Source organism: Pinus tabuliformis, chromosome 3_2 (genome assembly GCF_031772625.1).
Source record: "Pinus tabuliformis cultivar Carrire ecotype Pingquan chromosome 3_2, CPIR1, whole genome shotgun sequence".
In the NCBI taxonomy this organism is placed as follows: domain Eukaryota; kingdom Viridiplantae; phylum Streptophyta; class Pinopsida; order Pinales; family Pinaceae; genus Pinus; species Pinus tabuliformis.
In genome coordinates this window covers 899,874,823-899,887,878 of record NC_142302.1, presented here as the reverse complement: position 1 = coordinate 899,887,878, position 13,056 = coordinate 899,874,823, and the positions used below count along the sequence as shown (strand labels likewise).

General features: G+C 39.3%; 2 protein-coding genes across 2 annotated transcripts; one reads left to right on the top strand and one right to left on the bottom strand.

Moving 5' to 3' along the window:
- Positions 1 to 1,335: 1,335 nt before the first annotated feature.
- LOC149183522 (glucan endo-1,3-beta-glucosidase 8-like) lies at positions 1,336 to 5,273 on the top strand. The gene is made up of 2 exons (XM_089417165.1): positions 1,336 to 2,087; positions 3,902 to 5,273. The coding sequence occupies exons 1-2, from the start codon at positions 1,753 to 1,755 to the stop codon at positions 5,016 to 5,018; spliced, it is 1,452 nt and encodes a 483-aa protein (XP_089273291.1). The 5' UTR covers positions 1,336 to 1,752; the 3' UTR covers positions 5,019 to 5,273.
- A 1,900-nt stretch (positions 5,274 to 7,173) lies between these two features.
- Positions 7,174 to 12,716, bottom strand: LOC149183521 (uncharacterized). The gene is made up of 4 exons (XM_089414969.1): positions 11,581 to 12,716; positions 11,208 to 11,389; positions 8,291 to 10,892; positions 7,174 to 8,134 (listed from the first exon to the last, which is right to left on the bottom strand). The coding sequence occupies exons 1-4, from the start codon at positions 12,714 to 12,716 to the stop codon at positions 7,174 to 7,176; spliced, it is 4,881 nt and encodes a 1,626-aa protein (XP_089271095.1).
- Positions 12,717 to 13,056: the final 340 nt, after the last annotated feature.

Below are 13,056 nucleotides of genomic sequence, written 5' to 3'. Positions count from 1 at the left end.
GAATCTATAAGGTAAACTGAACTCTCACTATACTCATTCTTCCAATTTCCAACATGATTTGTATTCAAATGATCCACATCACGTGAGCGATGCTCCCCTTGAAAAAGCCTTTTCTCCAACTCGAACTTATCATAATCATTAAGTTATTTCATTGAATCCACATAACTTGTGGCATCATTTGTCTAACCTGTAGACCATTCCACCCATTTCTCATACAACTCGATCACACCCATCAAACCCCCTATACGGAGACAAATTTCCACCCATTTCTCATACAACTTGATCACACCCATCAAACCCCCTATACGGAGACAAATACATTTTAACTTAAGCACACTCAACCATGAAAATTGTCATAATTAAAATAACTTAATTTACCACCCACTTGTAAAAACTTTAACAAGTATTAATATGACCACCTAATAAAAATAATGATACATGTATTAAGTTAAAAAGACAAATTCAACCATATTAAAAATTATAATTTTACTTGAGAACTTTCACTAGATAACCTTACCTTAAAAATTTAAATAATTTTGAAAAAGCTAAATTATAAATATTTTAAAAAATAAATATATAAAAACTATTTTTATAAATAATAAATTTTAAAAAAATATTTCACTTTTGAACTTATTAGGTTGGAAAACTAAAAAACCCATTTCCAATCAAATTTGTTTAAAAAAAAAACCTTTAAAGCATGAAGCCACCTTATTCCAATTGGAAACACAAATTATGGTGGGTTGGAAAATAATATTTTTATGACTTTCAAATAACAAAAAAGATGCTTTTTAGAATATGGTTTTTTAATGATATCTAAATTTTCCTTGACCGTTTATTTGAATTATTAAATGGTTCAACTATGATTGGCTTCTCCAATAACTTAAAATTACAATAAATAAATAAATAACTATCCATTATATTTTATATTTAAATTACTTAGATTTGATTTGATGACATAATATGTTAGTAATGACACATCATGTGAACAAGGCACTTCACATAAATACTCATCATTTTCAAATTTGAAAGGTTGGATTGAGTCATGCTGTCTTTGTGAGAAACCCCTTTGCCTCATTTATTAACATGGCATATTTTCAAGTTTTTAATCTAATATCTAGACACGTGGCACATTCCCACCCCAAACCTTTGGAAATGCCTAAGGTTAGTGGAATAATTTCAAAAGTTGGGGCAAGGGGGTTGGGACTTGCCCTTAAGATTGACAAAGTTGTAATTCCACAAGGTCACGTGGGTTTGAGTCGGTCGGAAAAGTAGACACTAAACGTAAATGTAAATGGAAATGTAACAGAAACACGGTGGACACGCTCTCACCGACTCCATATTCGACAGGGACCGCGTCCACTCGATGGTACTAAAGAGAAGAGAGTGTACAGTGCCAAACAGGGACCTCCGAGCTGCGAATGATCTTGCGTCCACTCGATGGTACTAAGGAGAAGAGAGTGTACAGAGCGAAACAGGGACCTCCGAGCTGCGAATGATTTTGCTTGTAATTCCAGTGACTTTGAAGTGCCATTGGGCCCTTTTTAACTGGTGGGCGCTCTCAATCCATCCGCAAATCCTTTCTTAGGATCCCTGATCCCATTTTTTTTCTCACTCAAAATCCATCGGTGAGCTGTTTTAAGCCCCAATCCCAGGCAGCAACGGTCCAGGAACCGTAGAAAGCTTTAAAACGAGCTCTGAAACGTCTCTGGGTGCTCGGATATAGGATTTTATTCAGCTGGAAGAGAAGAAACGATGGAGCGTGCGTGGTTTGCTATCTTGATTATTTGTGCATTAGGGAGTATGGTCTGTGCAGTGGAAGGGCTGGGGGTGAATTGGGGCACCATGGCATTGCATCCCTTGCCTCCTGATATCGTAGTTCAGATGCTGAAAGACAATGGAATAAAGAAGGTGAAGCTATTTGATGCGGATTCGAACACTCTCCAGGCTTTGGCAAATACTGACATTGAGGTCATGGTGGCTATTCCCAACAATATGTTGCAGCACCTCAGCGACAGTTATAAGGCTGCAGAGAAATGGGTGGACAAGAATGTCACCAGATATAACTTCTCTGGTGGTGTTAACATCAAGTATGTGTTCTCATTGTTTTTGAAATTTTATTTTGCTTTTGAATTTAGTAGAAGAAGATCAGAGGTTTAAGATGCATTCTGTGAATAGCTGTATTTCGGGTATTCTTGTTTGGATGCTTGGTATTGATTTTAGGAGGTGATTCAGATTGAATTTTCTTTATTCCTGGTTTTATTGAGCTCCTACACCATTTTGCAATCAACCCATGATGATATTGAAGTAGGCGAAAAGCGTGGTTCCCAGATCATTTAGGGTCTCTCTTCTAACTGGGGTATGCGCAGATACCCAGAGTTCAAATTAACTTGGGAAATCCTGGCAATTTTAGATCCCTCTGTGGTTTAGGGCCTCTGAAATAGGGCAATGTTATAAATTGTTGGTTTTAGATCATGTGGGATTGTACATTAATTAGCCTATGCCCATATGACTAGGGTCACTCTTCTCTTCAGAGAAAATAGAGGCAAAGTAATGAACTTTTTAACCATTTAGCCATTCTGTGATCTGGAGCAAGCCCTAGGTCTGGGACCATGTGTAGAGAAGTCACATGTTAGTGAACTGCAGAAATTTGTAAGCGGTGACTGCAGATCTCCTAATCCAGAGTGTGTATATGGGTGCCTAACAAGCATGGAGTTGTTTCTGAGCTCTGAGCTTTGTTATCTCAAATCGAAATCATTTGAGTGACTCCATTTAATAGATGAAACATGTCCTCTGAGCTCCACCAATTGAAAATTTCACTGATTTAAAGTGAAAGCCTTGATAGGAAGAAGTGATCTGTGTTGAAAAACGTTGTTTTGTTTAATTTTTCCTTGATTTCCCTGAGACAGCCAGTGTTGTATGATGGAGAAACTACAATACTGCGTAGTCCTTGCGACCAGTTGCGAACTGTGTATTAATTTGCTTTATGAGATGGAGGAGTTGATAATTTTTAAAATTCAACACTGGAAAACCTTTGTTTTGTGCTCAAATTGCTATTGTTACATGAATCTGTTCATGTCTGTCAGTATCTGCAACCTCTGGCTACCGACAAACTGACATATTAGATTGTCCTTTTAAATGTGGATCGGTTTATGGGATTTCTGACTGATACATGCCTTATTAGTAGAATGAGAAATATCATGGTTGAAATAGTTCCATTAGACTCTAATCGCTGTGGTCATTTGACCATGTTTCACTCAAATTGAAATTTCCTATTTTGGCAGGCCTCTTGTAAGTTATCATATAAAATATTCAAAGTAATTTTTTGTTAAATATAAGCTGACTAGTTTAACTTCATCATTTAATGAATATATATAGTTCTGACTAATCCCTTGAATATGTCCTAGCTGTAATTTTCAGATTTGCAATATATGCTTTTGTGTTACTAATTACCCTACTGTTTTTGACACATTTTGAAAATTGACACTTGGAGTTTTCCATTCAAATTGCCACTTTTTTATTTTTCAGGGAAATTTATTGCAATTATTTTCTTTGAAGTTTGGATGTCATCATTTACAATGTTTGGAAACAAAAGATTTGCTTTAGGCCTGATGAAGGCCTTGTTGGATCGCAGACCATATTTCAGAGTCCAGAGCATTGTTTAATGTTTAACATGTACCAAGTTCAGAGTTTGAGTAAACCAAAAAAAATAAAATTAAGACTAGTCTTTCCTAACTATTACATACTTTTCATTGTAAATACAGTCACATTCACTGATGATCATAATTGTCCAATGATTTTATTTTTTATAGTTGTAATTTACAGTGCTATTGAAGGTTTTGACGTCCTTTTCTATTGCGAAGAGTCTATCTAAACATTTTACATTCTGACTGACTATGTGCAGATATGTTGCGGTTGGAAATGAGCCTTTTCTGTCAGCATACAATGGCTCATATTTGAATAATACATTTCCTGCTCTGCAAAATATTCATAAAGCTCTTGTCAAAGCAGGTTTAGCAGACCAAATAAAAGTTACTGTACCTCTCAATGCAGATGTTTACAATTCCCCAACTGACAATGCAGTACCATCTGCTGGGGATTTTAGAGCAGATATTCATGACCTCATGAGCCAAATTGTGACATTTTTGAATGATAATGGATCACCCTTTACGGTCAATATCTATCCCTTTCTAAGCTTATATGCTGATGAAAACTTCCCCACAGATTTTGCCTTCTTTGATGGTGATAGTCAGCCACTAGTTGATGGGAATATCCAGTACACCAATGTCTTTGATGCAAATCTTGATACATTAGTTTGGTCTCTAAAGAAGGCAGGGGTCCCTAATATGACAATCATTGTGGGAGAAGTAGGTTGGCCCACAGATGGTGATAAGCATGCCACTGCTGCAGCTGCTCAGCGGTTCAATCAGGGCCTGTTGAAGCATATAACTAGTAACCAAGGAACACCCATGCGGCCTGGAAATATTGAAGCTTATCTATTTGGCCTTCTTGATGAGGATGCTAAGAGTGTTGCACCTGGTAACTTTGAAAGGCATTGGGGCATTTTTGGGTACGATGGTCAGCCAAAATATGAGCTGGATCTTTCAGGTCCATTGCAGAATGGAGGGTTAGTTCCTGCCAAGAATGTCAAGTATTTAGCTCCAAAGTGGTGTGTGTTCAAGACAAATGCTACAGACCAGTCCAAGTTACTTGACAGCATCAAGTATGCTTGTACATATTCAGACTGCACTGCCATGGGTTATGGGTCGTCATGTAACAACTTGGATTTGTATGGCAACGCATCCTATGCGTTCAACATGTACTTTCAAGTGATGAATCAATATGAAATTAACTGCGATTTTACTGGTCTGGCAGTGATAACAGAGCAAAATGCATCACAGGGAACTTGCAAATTTCCAATAGGGATTGCATATGGTGCAGCAGAGAGGTCCATCAAGATTCATTCTATTCTGGCCGCTGTCATCTTGGGTGTTGTTACATTTATCCTGTCGTTCTTATAGGAATTTGGGTCCGTCAATTCATTCTTTTTATATGCAAATCCTTCTCTTTCCTCCCTTCCTCCCCTTGACTTCTACAAAGATATGCATTAATTTTTTGTAACCACATACTCAAACTATTGCAATAAAGCGATAGAACCATACCATTATGTATTTGATTCTTAACATTTTATACGAGAAAGTAAGTCATGTTATTGCTGCAAAATCAATTTGCCTCGCTGACAAGAATTTTATGGACAAATATTTACTTCAAGCTCACCGTTTTCACTTAGTGATGCCATTTTGTATGAGCTTAATAGTACCATTTATGTGACTTGATATCAATGAGATCTATTTGTGTGAATTTTGGAATGGCACAGGGTCTTGGTGTTAACTTTGTGTGTAGGTTGTTGCCGTTATACGTCAATACTACTGTGTAGAATTCAGTTATAGTTAAGTTTACATAAGAGGGAAGCTTCATGTTTTAGATGTCAGATACCTGATTGCCAAGAATTGTAAAGTAAAAGCCAATTCAATAGTGCACAATGCTTCAAGTCCCTTATCAAGGCAGTGGCAATGGAAATCCATAACTTGGGAGTTACATTGTTATCCCTGGTTAAGGCCACAATTGAATTGTGTTGAGATGTGACAATCCCACTTGTCCCAGTGGTGCCACTTCAAACTTATCGGAACCACCCTCTCCTCCAAACATGTACAGTTGAATTAATGGTCTTTACCATTCAATCTTCCACAAAATATCCCACGCTTCAAACTTATTGGATCCACCTTGCCTTCCCAGCATGCCCAGGTGAATTAATGGTTTTTTATCTCTCTCTCACAAAAACGATAAGGTTAAGAGCATGGTTTGGTTCTTGGCTACTTCAGATTTCCTAGACAATAAAGAAGAGTTTCAAGAGCTCAAAATAAAACATACATCATTTAATTTATATTGACAAATTTCACAATGAAACTTTTAACCATCATTTGCTTGATCTTGACCCCAATCGTCCAAATCACTTTGTCTTAATGTTATAATGAAGATAAGATCATGGTACAAAGAAAGTGAACTCATTATTATAATGAAGACAAATAATGGTTGTTGCATGGGGACACATCCCCAATGTGGGCGCGTTATCCATGGGGGATGTTTGGGAAATATTTATTTATTTTGTTGGGAAACTTGAGGAGAAACATGGGAGACATTTTTCCAATGTGGAGGGTATATTTTTCCAAAAGGAGCGCTTGTGAGTGTCCCTTTAAAAAACAGTTGGGCGTTCGCTCTAAATTTTGTTTGAAAATAATAAGTTGACTAAGTTTAGTATTCTCATTTATCTTTCAAAATTTTGTTTGAAAATAATAAGTTGACTAAGGAAGTTTAGTATTCTCATTTATCTTTCATTTTCACCCTTTTACTTAAATTTTTCACACTACCATTTAATGACTTAGGGTGATTGTGAGCAGCTATGGCCTTATTGGATTTCTCTTATATAGAGAAAGTAAAATTTTAGTTCCCATGCAAAATCCAATGAACTAGAATTTAAGATCCCACGCAAAATCCAATGAACTTAACAAATTTTAGGATTGGAGAGATTGCAACATTTCCATTGAATTCTATCATGTGTGAGGGTATGGAACTATCATTCAATGAAGAGCATCAAACCCTATATCTTCCTCAATGTTGGTGGCATTGATTATTGAATTCCTTTGTCATGAGCCAACTAAAGTTGTACCTATCGCTTAAACAATATCTTGACTTTTTACTTGTTAAGTTTTTTCTATCTTATTTTAATGCTTAGAGGATGATATGGATGATGAGGATCCCAATATATGCAATCGCTTTTGATGATATATAGGTATTTGTTGTAGCATGAATTTTTTAGACTATAAAGACTATCTAGAGCCACTTCGTTGATGTATTTGTTGTTCAAATATGGATTACATTCGGTGATATTTATTATATGCACCCTGCTATATATATGAGAAATTGTGTATATTTGATTATGATCGTTTGGATACATGTGGATGCATATGCATATTTAAGTTTTGTATTCAAGCTTTTTTTTTTTTTTTTAAACCGCAACGGATATTTTATTAAAGGGTGGCCAAAGCCATATCAAGTTTTACATTTTCCTGTTTCTAAAAGAACAGATTTCTGCATTTACAAGATCAACTTGTCCTTTCAAGGAATGGCTGCCATGTACGGTTCTCCTGCATCTATGCTGATCATGTTATTTTCTAGATTACATCCAATATTTGCCAGGCTGTCAGCTTCTATGTTTAACTCTCTGAGGATGTGGTAGATTTGAACTGAAGAGAAGTCCTTCAAGAGTCTATTCACTCTTAATATCTGTTTGTTCAATATTGGATCCTTGAGCCCTTTCTCATTTAATAGAGATTTTATCAGCAATTCTGAGTCTCCAAACACTAGAATTTCCTTTGGGTTTCCTTTTCTGACCAGATGGCAAGCTTTTAAAACATTGAGGACTTCTGCTTGATTGTTGGTTTTAATTCCGAGACCCCAGCTGTAATCCTCTTTTCTTCCATTCGGGAAGTAAATGACCCCCCCAGCTCCTGACCTGCCTGGATTACCTTTCGAACCTCCATCAAAGAAAATAGTGCATTTCCCTTGAGATTTCCACCACTTCTGGAAGTTTTCCAAAGTGTCTCGAATCTGCCAGTTTTCCTTGTGTTTTGGGCGAGTGATTAAAGAAGGGCTCGATGAAGGAATGTAATCACCCAGCCATGCTCTTTCTTCATCTCTTAGGGAGCTGTCTCTGACATTGGTTTGTCTCAGAGTTTCTATAAGTAGTTTCTTGGCCTTTTCTGCGACATTTCCTGCAGACATTTCTTTTTGATTAAAAACAATTTCATTCCGGGAGAGCCACAACTTCCAGCACACATATTTTGGAGCTGCAATCCACACCTTATGCCAAAGAGTCTTGTCTGCGATGCTGTAAGGATACCGAGCTTTCCAAGACAAAAACATGTCTGTTATTAAACAATGCACCGGTGGACTAACATTCAGTCCCGCTAAGAAGCTGGCCCAGGCCATCTGTGCATACTCACATTCAATGAACATGTGAGCTGAGGTCTCCAAGGCTTTTTTGCAGAACACGCATCGATGTGGACCTGCAATGTTCCTTTTACAAAGATTTTCTCCAGTCAGTATTTTGTTATGAAACAAGGTCCAGAAGAAGAAATTGATCTTCGGGATGCTGAAGTTTTCCCAGATCTGCCTCCACACTGCTTCCGGGTGCAAAGAGTCCTTTTTGCCTTGCATCTGTAAGTACCCTTACTTGGCTGTGTAAACCCCTGTTTGTCCCCAACCCCATGAATCTTCCTCGTCTTTGTGCACTGGAGTGAAGTCTGTGATTGCATCCATGAAGTAGTTTAGCTGATTTTTTAGGTGTGCTGGTATGTTGGGCAGAGTCCAACACTGCCAATTGCCTTTGTTATCCCACTCTGCAATGTCCTCGATTTTCCTGATTCCTTTTGATCTTAACCATACTCTTAAATCTGCGATTTCGTTTATGACCGAAAGAGGAGGGTGGCCCATGATTCGGTCTCTCCACAGCAATGATTTTTTGCCGTTCCCTGGAATTTTATACAAATGTGTCCTGAAGAAGTCTAACCCTTTGCAACAAAGCCTCCAAGCCTGTGTTCCTCCAGGAGAAGGCGCTGGGTTATAGGAAATGATCGACCGATTTCTGAGATATTTTAAATTTAAGAGCTGGCTGATTGGATGCGTGGGTTCAGATATAAGCTGCCACAGAAGTTTACAACCCAAGGCAAGGTTTGCATGTTGGGGGTCTCTGATTTGGAGTCCACCTTCAGCAATGGGGCGCTTCACCATTTCCCAATTAACTAAGTGAAATCGATTGCTGTTCCCCTTCCCTCCATTCCACAAAAAATTCCTCATTAAACAAGAGATCTGGTCTGCGATTTGCCTTGGAGCCATTAACAAGGAGGCTTGGAAAGTGGGCAGTGCTGAGAGCACCGAACGGATGAGAGTGAGCTTGCCGCCTGTGGAAAGCCAGACTCCGCCCCACGCTGCTATCTTTTTTTTAAACTTGGATATTACCTCCTCCCACAAATAATTTCGGTTGGATCCCATCGTCAACGGGAGACCAAGGTACTTTATTTTATCCCACTCTGCATAGCCTTTGAATCCCAATTCACTGGCTATCCTTTCAATTGTTTGTTGATCGGTATTCCATCCATAGACTGCACTCTTCCTCTCACTGATAAGTGCTCCAGTGACACTACAGTACTTTTGAAGAATTGTCTTGAAGGATTTAGCAATTCTCATGGAAGCGCCCCCGAGCAGAAGTGAATCATCGGCAAAAAGCGCATGGTTTACTGGGGCTGCACCTTGTACGATTCTTATCCTAGGAATGATGCCACTTTGTTGCTCCCGTGTCAACTTTCTGCTTAAAGGGTCCGCCATCAGAATATAGAGAAAGGGAGACAAGGGGCAACCTTGCCTCAGTCCCCTGGTGGCTAAAAAGAACTCTGTTGGTCTCCCATTTACCATTGGAGCTATCCAGATGTTTTCAATGCAGGCTTTAATAAGGTTTATGAATTCCTTTCTAAACCCAAAGGTTGCAAGCACTCTAAGCAGGAAAAAACGGTTAACACGATCAAAAGCATTACTCATATCTAGTTTAATAATCATACCTTGCTCTTTCCGAGAGTGGCTGGAATGGAGAGCCTCTTGGATTTGAATGACATTGTCCAAAATTTGCCTGCCTTTCACAAATCCTCCTTGGGCTGGAGAGATGAGTTTTTGAAGAAGAGGCTTAATTCTGTTTGCCAGCAGTTTAGCTACGATCTTGTATGATGTATTACAAAGAGAAATCGGCCTGTATCTATCAAAGGATCCTGGGTTTGTTTCCTTTGGGATTAAGGCAAGAAATGTCGATTTTATTCCTCCACCCACTTTTTCCTTTCTCAAGGTTCCTCTTATCATTATGAAAAGGTCAGTTTTGATAATCTCCCAACAAATTCTATAAAAATGTGTTGTGAAACCGTCGGGACCTGGGGCTTTGTCTGGCTCCATAGCCCAGACTATATTAGTTATTTCTTCTTCCGTTACAGGTCTCATCAGAGAGTCATTATCTTCCTCACTGACTAGATTTGGAGTGGTTGAGAGAAACTCTACTTCATCCTCCTCGTTCCCATTACTTTCTGCACTCAGAAGACTCTGAAAGTGATTTACAGCTGCTTCTTTGATTTGAGAAAATCCTTTATGGACCTGACCACTGGTACTGGTAATTTCTGTTATATGATTACGTGAAAGACGGGCCTTGCACTGTCTATGAAAATATGAGGTATTTATGTCCCCAGATTTAAGCCACAGGCTTCGAGACTTTAAACGCCAATATTCCTCTTCATTTCTAAAGGAACAGTATACATTCCTTTGTGCAGATTTTTCATTAGCTAAATCTGTAGAGGAGGGATCTTTCTCCTCCATTTCAAGTTGTATTCCTTCCAATTGAAGAACTGCCTCCTTCCTCTGTCTATTGGGAGATTGCATGGATTTCTTTATCCAGCTTTTGAGCGCTTTTTTTGTGTTTTTCATTTTTTGTTCCCACACATAGCTTGGGGAACCGAATACATCTATCCTCCATGCTGCTTGAACTGTTTCTATAAACCCTTCTTTCCCTGCCCAAAGGGGGTTGAAGCGAAATGGAAGGGGACCTAAATCTTCTTCTTCTTTTAGGCATAAGAGGATAGGCTTATGATCCGATGTGAGCTTTGGGAGAATCTTGGTGAATACTATTCTTTTGTCCATCATTAGAGAGCTATTGATGAGAAACCTGTCTAATCTGGCAGAAATATGATTTTCTCCGGTTCTATTGTTTGTCCAGGTGTATTTGCCTTTCACTGGTTTGAAGTCTACCAAATCCCATTACAGAATCAGATTGCCCACTGTATTGATGAAAGGATTTCTAGACTGAATACCTCCCTTCTTTTCTTTGGGATCTAGAGTTATATTCAGATCACTACCTATGACTAAATTTGAGGGGCTGATTTGCACTATATAATCCAGAAGTGTCCTCCAACACTCTCTCTTTTCTTCATACTGAACAGGGACATACAAGTTAAACAGAGCGAGGGAAAGATTGCTTACGGTGTGACGCAGCTCTATGAAGATCCAATGTTGGGTTGCTAAGAATCGTTCTAGGGAGAAGTCTTTTGTCCAAAAAGTACCTATTCCTCCAGCTGTGCCTCTTGCACTAACAGCCTTTCCTGAATCAAATTTCCATTTCATAGCACTGGTGTTTAGAAGAGTTTCCCCTTCTATTTTGGTCTCTTGGAGCATTAGGATGTCCGCGGTCTCCATCTTCAATAAGTCTTTGATAGCCTCTGCCTTGTTGGGATTACCCAGACCCCTACAGTTCCAAGAGATCAACTGCATCATTTACCACTTATAGGGGTAGGCCCTCCTCCTTTGGAGGCTCTAGGCCTGATATTCCTCCCTAGTGTCATTTCGATAGTAGCTTGACTGCCTAGGGTTTTTTGTCTTTCTGACTCCTCTTCTCTAGCTTCCTTGTTTGATCTTCTCCCAGCCCTTTTTGTTGACCTTTCAAATGTTTCATCATCTGATGATCCCATATTCTCTACGGTTTTCTTCTTTTTTTTGATTATATCTGCGTATGTAGGGGAAGAGATATTGCATGAGTTGGGGATTGGGTTATTACCTGGTTCTGTGGATTCAATATTCTCCTGCTGTGGAGGTTCTTCTTCCCCTGCTTCCGGTGGATCTGAAGGAGGCGTGAGGATCTCAAAGGGGTTTTTGTCCCCCTCATTGCCTTTTTTTTCACTGCTACCAGCGTTTTGGTTACTCGTGCTTCCATTATCTGTTTTGTTCTCTGCCCCTTTAGCCTTGTTTTTGTTATTCTGCCTGCTGAATGTTGTCTTCTTTGTCTGTTTCCATTGTTCTTCTTTTTCCTTCTTTGATGTCTCCTCATTTCTTTTTTTGCAGTATCTTGCAAAGTGCCCATACTCATGGCATAATCGACACTTGAATGGCAGCTGTTCATAATCAAGCTCTTGTATGTGTGTCCAGTTTGCCACCGATAGCTGAATCGCTTCGGGTAATCCTGTTTCCAAATCGACCTCCACGCAAATCCGTGCACAAGAGTACTGATCCTTCCTTGGGGCCTGGTCTATGTACTTTCCAAGTGCATTTCCAATGGATTGGAGGGAGCTTTGATTCCAGCAATGCAGAGGAAGATGCGGGAGGCACACCCAAACAGGAACCGCCTTGGGCACGTCTTGCGCTGGATCAAAATCAGTAGACCATTTGTTTAAGTAGAGGCCTTGAGGCCCCATGAAGTATGGCCCGTTTCTGAAGATCAGGCCTCTGTCCTCTGTACTGTCAAACAAGAAGACAAAAAATCCTTTGCCTACAAAAAAGATCTTGATTCCTTCGTTTACCAAAGGTAGCCAATTCCTTTTGACCCATTCTTCGACTGCTCTCGGGGATGGCCACAAACCGGTGAACTGACCGATCAGACCTTTTTCTGCAAGGTTTAGTGCGGATCTGCAGATTTCCTCCTCAGGTAAGGCTACCTTGGGTATGCTGTCCAGTTTTTTGACGAATTTTTGCTGCTGGCCAGAGGCCTGACGTTTTCCTGATGCTGAAACAAGAGCCTTGAGGGCTTCGATCTCCGGGGGGTAGGGGGGAGAGGCCGCAGGGCCGCCTCCATGCTCCATGAGGGAGGGCGCAGGCAGGATCTCTCAGAAGACGCGCTAGGGTTGCAGACGCGTCTACCTGAGGCAAGTAAACTATCGAGTGTATTCAAGCTTCTTTGATCCATAATGAATTAAGCAAAATCTTTCGGTAGAAATCACATAAGAGAAATTTTTGGCCTACGTGTTTCGAACCAAGTGTGGTTCATCATCAGGACCAGATGAAGAGGCAGACCATGGAAAAAGTTTAAATAAAGAGCAATGTAGAGACATAATTTCAAGTAATGACTATATTTGAACAATAATATTTAAGTTATGATAGTATTTTATTAATATTTTAAAAAACAAATATTATTCAGTGACG